Here is a 14886-nt window from a genome sequence, read left to right on the forward strand (position 1 = left end):
TCAAATCAAAGGTTTTCCTTTGTAAGCTATATGACCTACAAACCCTAGGAGGAACATCAGTCTTTTTAAAACTATAGGGGATCTGGTTGACCAGTCCCTCAGAAGTTGGTACAACTTCTGAACCTTTGATAGGCTTTTTCAAGGGGTCCTTATAAAGGATTCCCTTAGATGTAGAGGGCCTCCAGGGGTTCTCACCACTTCTCTGTTGGGAGAAGGTTGGGTCTTAGGCCTCTTGGTTGGAGGGGATGGAGATAAGCAAGGTACATGCTTCTCCTTCCTTTTAGATCTAACCTTACCTGCTTTAGGAGCTTCACTCCCAAGACTAGGATTTGAGTTGGAGTCTTCAGTAGAAGGTCCAACAGTCTGAAGGTTTTGGCCTTAGACTTTTCTTTTCTGGTTTTTCACCAGCATTGAGAATGACCAGTTCTCTTAGGCCTAGTTAGGGGTCCAGTTGGTCTATTCACCTCTTCCTCAGAAGCAGGGGGAGTCACAGACTCTAAAACTGGGGTAATAATGATGGAGCTTGGTTCGGACTCCCATTTCCCTAACATTTTAGCCTGAAATTTGCCTAGGTCAGAGGTCAATTTACCAACACCATGGCTTGAAGTGGGGTTCTCTGTAGAGGTTCCCACAGGCTTAGAGTGGTTCCTTAAAGTGGCCTCTCTAGCCAATTTGGTTTGGTTCTGGGTCTCCATACAGGGAGGCCTGGGGGTACTGGATACTACTCCTAGAGTTCTTAGATCATTCCCCAACAGGACTCTCCCAGGCACCTCAGTTTGAACACTGACAGGGATAATCACTGTCATGTTGTTGCACTGTATGAGGGCTGGTAGAATTGGAACCATTTGGACAGGGACTCCAGACATCTTAGTGGGACCTTTGGGTGCCTTAGCAACATCCTCAGGCCTGAAAAAGCTTTCATCCACTACTGTTCTGCTGGCCCCAGAGTTTCACCTGGCAGGAGTAGCCTGGCCATTGACAAGAACACTGTCCATATAATAAACTTTAGAGTTTTCTGGTATGGAGTTGTACACACTCCTATTCTGATTACTAACCAGACCCATGGACTCTACTGTTACACTTGCTTGAAGACCAAAAGGTTCTTCAGCAAAGTCTTCAAAGTGAGCACTAGCCATTTGGACTTCCACCTCAGGAGTGAAGGCTAAGGAGACTGTGCTGATCCCTGTAGGTTTACCCTTACATCTGGGATCGCCTTTGATGTGGTCAGTTGCCCCACAGAGATAGCATGTTCCAAATGCTCTCTGGAAGGGTGGCTTGGTCTGACCTCCTTCTGGTTTGTGACCAGAGGGTACACTAACCTGGTGTGGTTTACCCTGGGGCTTACCCTGGTTATTTTGTTGTTTGGGGCCCTCTTTGGGTTGGGAGGTATTAGAAGTCTCTCGGTTCCCTTTTGGTGGCTGCTTTCCCTCATCCTTTTTCTGAGTGACCCCTGAATCCTTGTGAGTAGCCCTGTTGGCAACCCCAAAGTCAGCAGCCTTAGCTAGCTTCCTGGAATCTAATTCCTTTGAATCAGCCAAGTGCTGTCTGAGCTCAGGAGAGCAGGCATCATAAATTGACTCCATCATTACAAGATTTATCATTCCCTCATAAGTGTTCACCTTGTAACCCTTAATCCATCCCTCTAAGTTTTTCAAACACTCATTCACCCAGGTAGCCCAAGGGGTACCATCATTCTTTTTGAGGGTCCTAAACCTCTTAAGGTACTGGGAAGGGGTCTTCCCAAATCTAGCTATTAAAGCTAGCTTCACACATTCATAGTCCCTTCTATCCTCCTCCCCCAACTCCATTACCATATCAGTTGCAACAGGGGGAAGCCTAGAGAACAACCACAAAAGTAACTCATTTCCTGAGATGTTCTGGAGCCCATGATTATACTCAAACAGACTTAACCAATCCAACACATCCAACTTAGGCTCATGCAAACCCACAAGCTCTTTAGGCATCTGGGGTCTTTTGGGACTGGAACTCCTAGAGGATCCGGAGAGAGAAGCATTTTCAACAGACAATTTCTTCATCTCTAGCTCATGCTTGAGCTCCATTTCTCTGAGCCTTAGTTCTTGGTGCCTTTGTTCTGTTTGAGCAGTAATTCTCTTAAACTCCAACTCAAGTTTTAGTTTCTCTAGTTCAAGACATTGAGGACTAAGTGTGGGACCTGGCAAAGGTCCAGTAGGTACAGCTGGCAGAGCAGGCAGAGGCCTAGGGGGGACAACTTCATCATACTCACCCTCCTCTTCTGGTTCTGACTCAAGATTATCAACACTTTGATCAATATCAACATCATTACTGTTTTCTACAGTTGCTGGAGTGGTAGGTTCCTCTGAACCACCATCCAGACTTTGGTTTGGTAACAACCTTTCTATTAGCTCCATTTTCTTGCCCTTAGTCAGGAGATTCTTATGCTTACAGAGAACTCTTAAACAATCAGCAGTTTTTGTAGCAAGGGACTCTTGGCTATAACTTTCCATAGTAGACAGGTTTAGAAAATAAACTTTTTAGTGCTAAGCTTTGTGGTTAGTTGCACTAAGGTACCTATAAGCACACTAAAATGTATACTCAATACAAATCCCACCGCTGTACACCAGCGTTAGGCAGAATCCTGTGCAGTTCCCTTAGGGAACACTGCAAAAAGATTAAGACTACAGGTGTTGGCAGTAAACCCACTTGGTAGCAGTCTGTACCACACAGATTTACCTGGCAGCTGTGGCTGAGCAGTCAGACTTCTCTCAAGAAGAGTTAGGCAGTATACAGAGCATACACATTAGGTACCCAAGATACAGTAGTACAAGCAAACACTGACCAGAGCTTTGGTATAAAAGTATATAATTATTTATTTAAAGACACACTTGTAAAATACACTAGGACTAATATGGCAAGCAGGTTCAAAACACAGTCATTATTACTATATGTACATCCCAGATTACTTATTGAACAAGTTTTAGTTAAAACACCACTTATTTTCAGACAGAGGTGAGCGCTTAACTCAAGATGGCACTCCAATAAGTTAGTTAAAAAGGAGGGAAGAAGCAGAATTAGAAGCACACAATACAACACTTTTTAGGGGAACTGAAGCAAGTCAGAAAAGGCAGAGTCTACTGTAGAGCAAGGAAGTCCATAGGCCAGGCCCACTCTTGAAGAGAGCCAGGCGGAATGTGCCCAAGATCACACAGGTAAAGTACACTTTAGAGTCTTTGCAGAGGATTCAAAAAGAGTAGGATCAATTCAGATAAAGTTAGTTAGCAGGCCCCAGGCCACCCCAGGATAGAGAGTCAAGGATTGACCTGTCACCTTGAACAGTCTGTTGCAAGGGAGGCCAGGCTGGACACAGTACCTGAAATGGTGAGAACGTTCCAGCGGGGGCAGTTGTTCCTGGCAGCGGGTGCAAGTTGGTGCTTCGTCCAGAGGAAGAGGAGTTCTCGTGGTGGAGGAAAGCTGGAGGTCGTTGCACTGCCAGGGAAGAAACCAGCCGCGGAGTTTCTCGGTTAAAAGGTACTACCCTTTTATTCGTGGTAGTGGTAAAACGTGGTTATCCAGCTGCCGGGGTGGTTGGCACAGGCGAGTCGACCACAAGATGGTCCGGGAAGGCAAAAAGAGGGCGAACTGGTTATCTCCACCAGCTCAGAGGAAGAAGACTTTCCTGGAGTAAGATCTTCTCTGTCGTCGGGAAGTGGTGAGACGGTTCAGCAGGGCTGCTCCGGTGGTGTCGTCATTGCAGGTCAGCTCAGCTTCTCCCTCTTCGGATTCTTTAGGTCCTGTGGCGACTTCTGAAGTCCCAGTCCCCAAAGCCCTGATTTTATGCAGAAAAGAAAACCCCCATTCATTCAGCCTAGCTGTCAATCAAACATGTATGTTTGGGGGTCACTATGACACCCCTGTGTTACTGCACTGAGGGTGCTGTGTAACACACATACCAAAAAAAACATGAAGCCCTATGGAGTAAAAGACCCCATAGCCCATAAAACACATACAAAGTCAAAGGAACACCTCACATCATGTCTAAGAGTGGGAGTAGAAGAGTCTCACTCTTAGCAGGAGAAAAAAATAAACCCAAAAAATCCAGCAAAGCTGCTGGGGGACTCACTAGGTTTGGGAAATTAGCCTTAACAGAGAATTCTCCCTAACATGGACACAAATACAAGGTGCTCACCTTTTAAACCCAGCAATCCATAGTGCAACATTCCCTGGAAAACAAAATATACAAATATGAGACATGTACTTTGTTGACAATTTTGTGTGGTCTTTTGGGTAAGCGTCAACACTGGTTACGTGCAACCTGAGAGGAATCCTGGTAGCCAAACACTTGAAGCAAGACCACTAGCCTCAAAAACACGGACAGGGTGTTGTGTCTGCCCCCTGAAAAAAAGCCACACCGTCCACCCACATGGTTCCTTTTCTTGTGCCCTGAAATCAGCATAGGGCCACAATGAGGGCAAATAACTGCTCCAGTCTCCAGGATTGTAAACTCTCTTGCCACATGAGATCCTGGGCATATATTCACGACTCCCTTGCACTCTCATCACTCCTCCTCACCCCCCTATTTGGCTTTCAACTTTCAACAATGCTCTGCTTTGTAAAAGATGCCCTGAAAAGTACACACACCAGAACGAGGCACGCACACAAATATATTTAAGGATTTATATGTTTGTGTGCATACCTTACCATGGTTTGTGTACTTTTCAAGCCAATCTTTTTTAAACATAAGAAGACATTTGGTAGGCAAAACGTGTACAATTGTGACATTCCCCCCATCATGACTGAGAGACTACAAATACCAGAATCCTTGCTGGCATATTTCAGTGAGGCCCCAGCTTCACGTGTGCTCCCTCTATGAAACTCGGGGCTGGGTAATGGAATCTGTGCAGTGAGCAGATTAGATCACAGAGCCGCCAGGCGGGAATGAGGCAGGCCGGCTCCTGAGAATCATTGGCCAGCGCTGTATATATGTTTGTTTGAGTGTCCTTCGTATGTATATGCGTATGTTTATGTATGAATGTTTTTCAGTGTGTTATAAGACTTGTATTGTGCGTTGGTGTGTGTTTGTGGGTGTGCAATGAGTGGCTCCACGACCCTTGGGCAGATGGGGCTTTAGCCGCCCCCTCGGGACCGACATTTTGGGTTATGTTGACTTGACCTGGCTGACCTGGGGAGCTGTGGTGGACACAGACAATACACAGTGCCTGTGCTGTTAACAAAAGCCCAGCAATTACTCATGTAAAGCAGTTCATTGTTCACCACTGCATTCTGTGCATACGTTTTTAGGTCATTAAAATCGTGATGTGGGGTTAATACTAGGTATGCCAGCGGAGTGATTTCAGGGGTTTGGGGGAGTGAGGAGGGACAAGAGACATCTCATTCTCATAGCAGTTCTTAAGTGTGTGGTTTCAACCTGAAGGGGAGAGTTAACTGCGTGCAACATTGAAGCAGCACCAGAATAGTCTTGTTAGAATGTGTAAAGAAGTTAGATTACTCCACACAAATAATTTCAGCCCTCCCCCACAACCTGAAGTTAGCCTTCTCTTGACATTTGAAGGGTTAACAGCCCCAGCCCCCTAAACTTCAGCTTAGATGCGCCCCTGTTGCCAGTATATATGCTTGTGTGAGTGTCCATCACCAGTGAAAGCTCTTGGTAGAGCCCCACTATTGATGGGGTTGAAACAGATTATGACCCTTTGTTTTATTAAAGTGCACATCCCAGGTTGACTTTAGTGCTGTTTTAGATTCTGCTTTTTCAGTTTAGACCAATGTTCAACGGCAACACCTTTGTTTTCTTTAAAATAAACTTTCTGTTTGAACACTCCTCAGTAGATGAATGTCTCCTGGAGTTTTCAGTATAAACCACGTCCAACCCTGCAAAGTCGTTTCCTTTCAAGAAATGCTGCCCTTCTGCATAACATCACATGCTATTCAATGCATGGCCGGGCTTCTCATAGCCACTAAAAACTCATGCAACACTCAATCGTTTAGTTCCAGGCAGCAACAACTTCTGCAGTGACCCAAGGGTAAAATATAAATTGGCGAATTAAACATTGGCACTAGGATTATGACAGTTAAAGATCTGAGAGGCAAGGAGAAGGTCCAGACAAGGCTTAAAGTGTCCTCCTGTTGGCAATCTGCATTAAAGATAATATTGTCCGGTCATGGGTGGCAACTTTTCAGTTTCGCTATAGGGACAGACCAAATATGGATTTTTGCGACAGAGCGTAAATTCCCACACCAAGAATCGAGGGAGTTTCAGCCATACCAAGGGCCAAATTACACATTTTACAGCACTTTTAGCAAAAGGAATTGGAAAAAAGCCAAAGCATTTACAGGCTGGTCTCACCATCTCAGCAACAGTTGCCTAACATACTGAGCAGCCTTTGCAGCATTCTACTTTAGGATTCCCTTCTTCTGGCATGTCTAACAACAGCTTTGGCCTGCCCTCCCAACCTGCCCCCTCTACCTCCAATCAAAGCTGAGGTGATAATGAGGCGGACTTCCAACTTTGAGTTGAGCAGTAGTTGAAATTTTCCAAAATGCATGCTAAAACCTCACAAAGCCTGAGCCCAACAAGAGAGGAGCCAGAAGCCCTGCCAGCCCCTGGTGACTCAGAAGAGCAGGACACTGAATCCAATTTATTTTTCCAGATGGTTACACAATCTACAAGGGGGCAAAATGACACTCCTGCCCCTGTTGTTCTAGCAGAGTGAGGGCAAGTGCCCCCTGTACTGTGCACCTATGCCTCCACTCATTCTATAATACCGCAGAGATGTTGAATGTTCAGTTGAAATCACATATTAGCCAATGTAAATAATGCCTGGTACTGTCTACTCAACTGTCTACGCCACTGGAGGTCAGGATGTTTCATTCATCCCGGGCTGCTATTGCCTCAGTAGCCAAAGGCTGACCATGATGCAGTAACGTTTGAGTCTGGTCGTTCGGGCCTGTACCTATGGGCCGCGGGGCATTACCTGAAGTGATAATGCCCCCCTTAATTATAGCCCTTACTATGTATTGTGTATTGTTGTTTAATGAATTGGATGTATTGTTTGATGAAAGATTGGAATAATTTATCGAATGTTTGCATATTGTGAGGAGCAGATGTCACTTTATATGCTGAATGTTATGTGTTGCACTTTATACTTACTCTGAACCTTCGAGTAAGATTTTAGGCAATATTGAAGATGTGAATAAATTGAGTTTAGGAAAGTATGTGTTAAATAGATTAGTGTATGTTTTGTCTTGGTTAAAGCATTGCTATTCCCCTACATCACAAAGATTGTACTACGCACATATGCTCCAGGTCTGTTGTGTCAAAGTTGTTTTTTCAGGTCATAGCATCTTGCCCTTTCCTTTGAGGGATATTTTGTCCATACCCACTGCTGAAGCAACAACATGCCCATTGGCACCTTAAATGTCACCAACATAATAAGTGTTTTAAGTGATCTTGTTGAAAGTTGCTATCCTTAAGGTATTAAAAAAAAAGTAGATTTAACTTATCAGTAGGAAATATATCTAATTTCATTTTCTACCCCTTTTTTCAGGAGGTCAACCTGTTGTGAGGGAGAGATGTCTCTGCAGATGACTTGGTGTAGCCAGAGGAGGACCATCATTCTTGCTTTATTCAGCTTCCTTGGGGTTGTATCCATTTCCTATTATTACCATCTTAACCATCAATTTACAACAGATCACCAAGTTCAACCATTGACCAACTTTCCCGATAAACCCAAGAATGTACATCCAATGACCAATAGCCTAGTTGAGGGGGCCTGGACTATTAATTCCCAAAGCCGGCTGGGCAATCAGCTTGGCGAGTATGCAGCATTGTATGCTTTAGCCAGGATCAACGGACGTCCGGCTTACATAATACCGGAAATGTTCAACTTTCTATCTCCTTTCTTCAAGATCAGATTGCCTCAGCTGCATGCCAGTGTGATCAAGAGGATAAAATGGAAGAGATTTAAATTGAACAACTGGATGTGTGAGGAGTATAACCACATCACCGAGAAGTATGTCTATTTCACAGGTACTCCCTTCTCATGGACATTCTTCTACAACATTCGTGATGAAATCCGCAGGGAATTCACCTTTCATGACTTTCTCATCGAGGAGGCAAATGAGTACCTGGAAAAGCTGAAGGGCTCACGGAAGAACGTGACTTATATTGGGGTTCACGTTCGAAGGGGAGACTTGATCACGATTATGCCCAATGATTGGAAAGGGGTTTTGGCTGATAAACACTACTTGGAAAAGGCTATGCGTTATTTTCGAGACAAATACGAGGAGCCGGTTTTTGTGGTGGTGAGCAATGGAATGCAGTGGTGCAAGGAGAATATAAACACCTCCAAAGGTGATGTCTACTTCTCTGGTGATAGTAATGAGTCATCCCCTGGAAAGGACCTTTCTTTGCTCTCTCACTGTAATCACACCATCATGACAGTCGGCTCCTTTGGGATTTGGGCAGGGTTCCTGGCAGGTGGAGAGGTTATTTACCTCGACAAACATATCCTACCTAATTCCTGGTTTCACGAGATCTTCCATTTTAATGCTTCGTACCTTCCTGAATGGATTGGCATTCCTGCTGACCTTTCACCTCTTCTCTCAGTTAAACATTGACTATTCATAGAACAAATAGTTCACAGTTGGTTATTCTTATAGAGCTTTGAATTTTTTTTCTTTTGCAATTTAGAAATGTGATTTTTCTGATTAGAAAATGTAAATTTTAGTATTTTAACAATAATTTGAGGACTCAGATTGTCAAAGTGGCAAACGATGTGTATGGTACAGGGTATCTATTAAATTGCAATACAGTGGATGAGTGATGTGTGGCTTACACTCACCATAAAAATACTGCATTTTAGCCCTCTCTCTTTTCAACCTGTATATTTTGGATTTGGGACAATATCTGGACCCAGTCTGGTTTGTGCCACTCAAAATGAATAACATTGCCATTACGTGGCTGAGCTACTGCCATGACTTTCTCATTTTTGATTGTAGAGAAATTGGTTTGCAATGTCTCATTACTGCCTTCTTGAAATGTGTTAATCATAGTTCTCTGGTACTAAATCCATCAAAGTCCAAGGTGTTGCATTGTGCTAAAAAAAAATGATCCACTAGATTCAAATGGTAAGTGCATACTGAGCCTTTGGAGAAGGTTGGCAATTTTGTGTACCTTGGATTTCCTATTTTTGTCAAACTACATAGATTTAAGTCCGGGAGTGGCTTTGAAGCAGTGCACTTGCTCTGTCAGCTCAAATGTCCTTTGTGGACGCATGATACAGGAAATTCTCTTTGCTCCTAACCCTGAGATTTTACGAAGGAAAAACTGTGACAAAGTTTCTTTATGGGTTTGATGTGAACCCTCTGTGGGCAATTGACTTTCTTCCCACGTTGGAAGGTCTAATGTGGCAAAGGTCTTAGGGATTCAGATCGCCCTTTCCCTGGCAGCTATTCAATATAATTGGGGCTTACTTCTCTTTCCGCAAGAGCGAAGTGGAGAGTCTTATCATTACATCGTAACATTATTAGTCCTTTGGATAACTCATTGTATAAAGATCTGCATAATGTAAGTCAGTCAACCAATGTGAAATTCATAAATGAATTAGCTTCCTTCTTTACCTCCTTGCTGAGTTCCTTGGGGCTTCAAGAGGATGATCTCATTCAAAATCCCTTCAGGGTCAAGACAATTCTGTACAATGAGGATTGGATTCAAATCATGGAGAAATGCCATGGTTTTGAGTCACTGGAGCACCTCAAGTACGATCATAAGAGGTGGGGAATTGTGGCTCCTTTTCTTACCATTCATGCCAAAAGGACATCGAGAAGAATTTCCTGAGATTCAGGTAGAATTTGTGTCACACTAACTAAATCAAATTGAGATATGGTCACATACATAGTGAAAATATACAGTGTAGATTCTGTAAGTCGGGGGATTTAGTGGAAACACTGAATCATCTGCTAAGTACCTGTCCTGCCCTTTGCACCAAAGGGCAGTGTTACTTTGGGAAATGTGCATAACTGATATCTGGACTGGGAGGATAGGTTCTGGAGGACATTTTAGGGGGGAGAACGTCCTCACTCATGATTGCAATTGTGGGTTTTGTTAAACACTTCCATCTGATGAAGATAGTACGGTGGAATGAAGGCTCTGGATGGAAGGAACTGGAGTTAAGTTCAGTAAATACTCTCACCTGCGATATGTCATTATGACTAATGGTTTGAATGTTTTTTTAGAACAGTTTGATTCGTATTTTTTCTGTGTTCTTCATAAGTGCTGCTTTGAAATTTATTATTCGTGTGATTTTATGAAGAGTAAGAAATGTTATTCTAGTGTAATGAATTGTTGTGATTCTATTAATTGTATGAATTGTAAATGATCTTAACTGTGATGAAATGCTTTGAAATTGTATTCTAATTTATTGTGTAATTCTGTATGATCTGAAAATGGGTTAAAGGCTATTTGATTATCCACAAAATAAAAAAGAACTACAAAAATATAATAGTTACATGCGCATCATGTGGGTGCATATTTGGGGTGGAGATATGTGTTGTAGAGTCCAATTGCTGCCCCTAGAAAAATAATTGTCCATCAACTCAGGGTGGATAATACATCCACTGTGGTGAACGTGCTGCACTGGCACTTGCTACCCATCTTCCATATCATCCTCACCATCAGACTGCATGTCCTGTTCTGCTGACATTTCAACATGATGTCTATAGCATATGCAGCAGAGGATACCCTCACACACCTGTATGGAATATGAAAGATGGACTATGGTCAGGGGTAGCCACACATGTGATGCTGTGCTTGTACTCAGATCATGCAATGCTTTGGATGTGAGCTGTGGCAACGACTGTTGTACAAGGGCACTTCTTCCATAATCATCCACCTGGGAAGGCTTATGCGTGGTGGTGGTAGTGGTGCTCCAGAGAGTGGAAATGAAGTGGCAAAGGAAAATTAATAAAGACAGGGAGAAATGTGTAACCGGTGACAGGAGTAGGGATACAGGCTTCATGCTGTGATGGGGAGTGATTTATCTAGGAGCTGTATCTGTCTGCCAGTGTGTGTCTACATGAACCTTGGAAGGGTGCTATTTCACTGCAACATGGCATCAGCAATTGAACCAGGGAAGCAGACGCAGCAGTATGTGATTGTCGGGTTTGTATCACATGTCATATGTATATTGGGGTATGCTGCTGCTGCTTCCTGGAGATGTGATTTCTTGCTTTGGGGGGCAGGAAGAACAATGGCATGCATCCTGTCGAGTTCAGGGCAGCAAAATAATTTGGAAACAATGTACATTTCTAATATCCGTCTTGGCTTTGATGATCGCCTGTGTGGTTGGAAGGAAGAGGTGTTCCTGTGCCTTTTGCAGAAGTGATCTAGCAGCTAAGCCAGTACCAGCTAAGCAGGCTGCGACATTCCATGCAACATACAAAGTGATGAAATGTGCATGTTGCACAGAATTGCAGGACTGACATCTACTTCAATATAGCAGGATGTCTCTGCCTAGATTGATTGCGCTTTGGATGTCACCCGCTATGGCATACCATAGGTACTGGATGTTGCTTTGTCCAGACAGTACAGTGTTATCAGTTTTTGGTCTGTGAGACTCCAGGGTCATGGTCTGGGCTGGGGAATGTCAGGCTGACACATCCTCCTCCTCTCTCTCCTCCACTTTGTTGACTATCTCCTCTTCTGCTATATCTGCACCTGCATGTCACCCAGAAACTACATTATGAACTCCTGCGCGTGTTGTCCAGCACCCTCTAGTGCAGCATGGTGACCCCTGGAGTGCTTCCACATCCTGTCAGCTTTAGTAGAAATGTCCGGGTCATGGGCTACACCTGTAGCTGTTAAGATGTATGCTGCTCAAAGGTTAATAAGTGTCCTCTTGCTGGCCTAATGCAGGGCGTTCTATGTGATTTTATCTGAAAGAATTCATTGATGGAGTAGTATTCATCACATTTAAATTGTTTTTACTCTTCGCATTTGCCACATGAATATTCAGGGGGAGATGCCCTGCACCCCCTTCCCCTATCCCCTCTTAATCCCCCAAGATTTTTGATTCACCTAAACCCACCCACCAAATATATTTGGGGCAAAATCTGATTCAAAAGAATAGATGAATGCTCCTTCGATGAAATCTACTGGACGAAATCTGCTGTTACCAATGCAGATAGGAATGCACCGGGTGCCATCTCTTTCATTGGCTTTAACATGCATATTATGTGAAATGATGTTTACATGATGTGCTTAGTTTACCCAAATAATGCACACATTTAAGTTGATTTCAAAGGTGGTACATCTTAGTGTAGGTCCTGCTCCCAATTGACAGATTTATCCTTTTTGCCTGCCCTAACTGTTTTTAACACCACCTTTGCATGGAAGCATTTTTTGAGATATTTCTGCTCATTTGTAGGCAGTTTTTCAATCTGCAATAGGGTGGTATTTAACACTGGTGATATTTCAAGGATACTGCTGCACTTTGGGCATTTCTGGGAGTGTAGGTCTTGATTGAGCGAGAGTGAGAATGATGTCTTATGAATATCATGTATCAGCCTTTTTGACTGGAGCTGGTGATACTAGAAGTGACAACTGAGAGATGTGCTGTTAGTGTGTGCTGTCTTCAGTCTTACCTGATACCTGTGGTCTAATCAATGGAATGTTCACCTTTCTTAATTTGCGACACACCTGGCAACAAATCTGATGAATCCAGGTTGTGAGGGACGACAGAAGACAGAGGAAGAGTTCACCCGCTGTCCTGAGCTGAATGTATCTTTACTGGGTAGCTGGAATCCGGTTCTGTGTTGTAATTTGCAATGGAGGTGAGCCCTTGTGCAGCAGTGTCCTGAGAATGCCCTGCATGGAGTTGTGGGTCACATGGAGCTGATGGTATTTCATGGACGTTGTGGATTGCCCTGTCCTGACCTGAAGTGTACTTTGGTCTGGCACTTGGAGCCTGGCTGAAGGACTCCAATTGTCTTTCATGGTAGTGAAAGTAAGCGTCCCCCCTTAGGCAGTACCCCCCGTAGTGAGAGGCAATAAAGGACACACCCCAGAGGGGAATGAGACCAGGACCAAGAGTGGGTGACGTAAAAGGGTTGTTTATAAGTTGATGTAGAGCATGCAAAAAACTCTGCACGCTCCGAGAGCGCTCTGTCTGACAATAGCAAAGACAGCTATATTTATTACAAAAATATGTTATGCATCCTATACGCTATAGGGGACACATAGTCTCAGGGATTGGGTGGCATTGACTAAACTATAGGTGATGTATCGAAGAGCTGCTCCAGGATTGGTGGACGTCTACGTGGTGCCAACGTGGGGTGGATGGGTCAGCTGGGCTCGTCGGGGTGGAGCTGCCAGGCCGGATGCAGTTTGTTGATGATTGGTAGCTGGACTGACACTTTGCCCTTGTGGCCACACTCACACACACTCATCATATGATACGACTCCAGTTGTCCTGCAAATCCTACAATGTTAATTTAAAATGAAACGAGAGACAAGAGAGACAACATACATGTGAAGCTTCACCGATATATCAGAGTGAAATTACTCTTAATCTAGTGACCCGACTTCATAAGTCCAGGTGTCCGGTCGGAGGGCACAGGATAAGTTGTCTTGTCATTCTATTCTGTTAGATTGTAGTGAGGGATTGTTTTACAATATGTTAGCACAGAGGTGGATAACTGTCTCTAGGGTCCATTAACTTGGGGTGACTTAGAGTACTATTGGGTCAGCGAGGGTACATATTTGGCCCCTTGAAGGCGGTGGGATCTAGGACCAGGTAGTACATAATTCACTTGGCCAAGCCATGGTGGCCTTTGACATGGGGGACAATACTTGAAGCGGGTCCAACAGGAATGTGGGGAGGCAAGGCTGTACTGCTCGAACATCGGTGAGCCCTGGTCGGCCTTGGTGGGAGGAGGGGGAGGTGGCCTTGTAATTCTGAGCAATTCTCTATGCACTGGGCTGTACAGTATACCACATGAGGGAACAGATACGAAACCTAGTAACATTAAGATGATTACCTATGTCTATTGTTTACAAATTCATATATTTCTTCATTCACAACAACAGCGGTTGGCAATAGTATACACAATACATAACGTTAGTTGAACACATACTGGTAATTCATTGGGCAGGTAGATAATGAATAACAAACGTGAGGTAGCGTCAGGTTGGATCGTGTACTCAGGAGCATGAAAGTAACATAGTCGTTTTGCATTTTCCATTTATAATAAAGACTAGCTCAACACCCTTTGATGACCATCATACACTTTTAAATGTGTTTCATTACATTATACAAAAAACATTCTATGTAAGGTGTTGCTTTTCACTTATCCTTTGTACACTAGCAGCAAACATTAGTTAGCACAAGGTGGGATCTATGGAGAGCTTACATTTAACCTCCAGGGCACATGATGTTTTGTGGCGAGCGGGAGTCAACCTCACTTTATGAACTTTGTAAGTTTGATCTCTTCCCAACACCCATTTTAGCAATTTGCAAACAACCCTGTGGGCCATTGGGGTTTGGTATGTGCAGTTAACACTTCATCTGGGGGATCGGGGCATGGGTTCATGGAGGGAGGTCGTGGACACCATGGGCCTCATTACGACCCAGGCGGTAAGGGGTTTACGGCAGCGTAAACAGCGCCGACCCTTACCGCCTGATTCCGAGGTCCCTTAGCGCCATGGAGGATTTAACACCTGCTTTTAGCAGGTGTTAAAATCCATGGCGCTAAGGGACCTTGTTGTTAATTACGCCACCGTAATTTACGGTGGCGTAATTAACGCCTTCCCCACTCCCATTATGCCCTATGGGGCAAAAATGGGAATGGGGAAGGGTAAATGGGGATTGGGGACTTACCGCCCCGCCTACCTCG

At 44.0% G+C, this 14886-nt stretch overlaps 1 protein-coding gene across 1 annotated transcript in view; it reads left to right on the forward strand.

The window, feature by feature from the left end:
- Nucleotides 1-10496, forward strand: part of LOC138526010 (galactoside alpha-(1,2)-fucosyltransferase 2-like) — a 107704-nt gene extending 97208 nt beyond the window's left edge. Inside the window, exon 2 of the mRNA XM_069636299.1 lies at nt 7542-10496. Coding sequence (XP_069492400.1) covers nt 7567-8613 — 1047 coding nt within the window. The 5' untranslated portion in view covers nt 7542-7566 and the 3' untranslated portion in view covers nt 8614-10496. The remainder of the gene's footprint in view (nt 1-7541) is intronic.
- Nucleotides 10497-14886: the final 4390 nt, after the last annotated feature.

Source organism: Ambystoma mexicanum, chromosome 1q, assembly GCF_040938575.1.
Source record: "Ambystoma mexicanum isolate Mex_15411 chromosome 1q, UKY_AmexF1_1, whole genome shotgun sequence".
NCBI lineage: Eukaryota > Metazoa > Chordata > Amphibia > Caudata > Ambystomatidae > Ambystoma > Ambystoma mexicanum.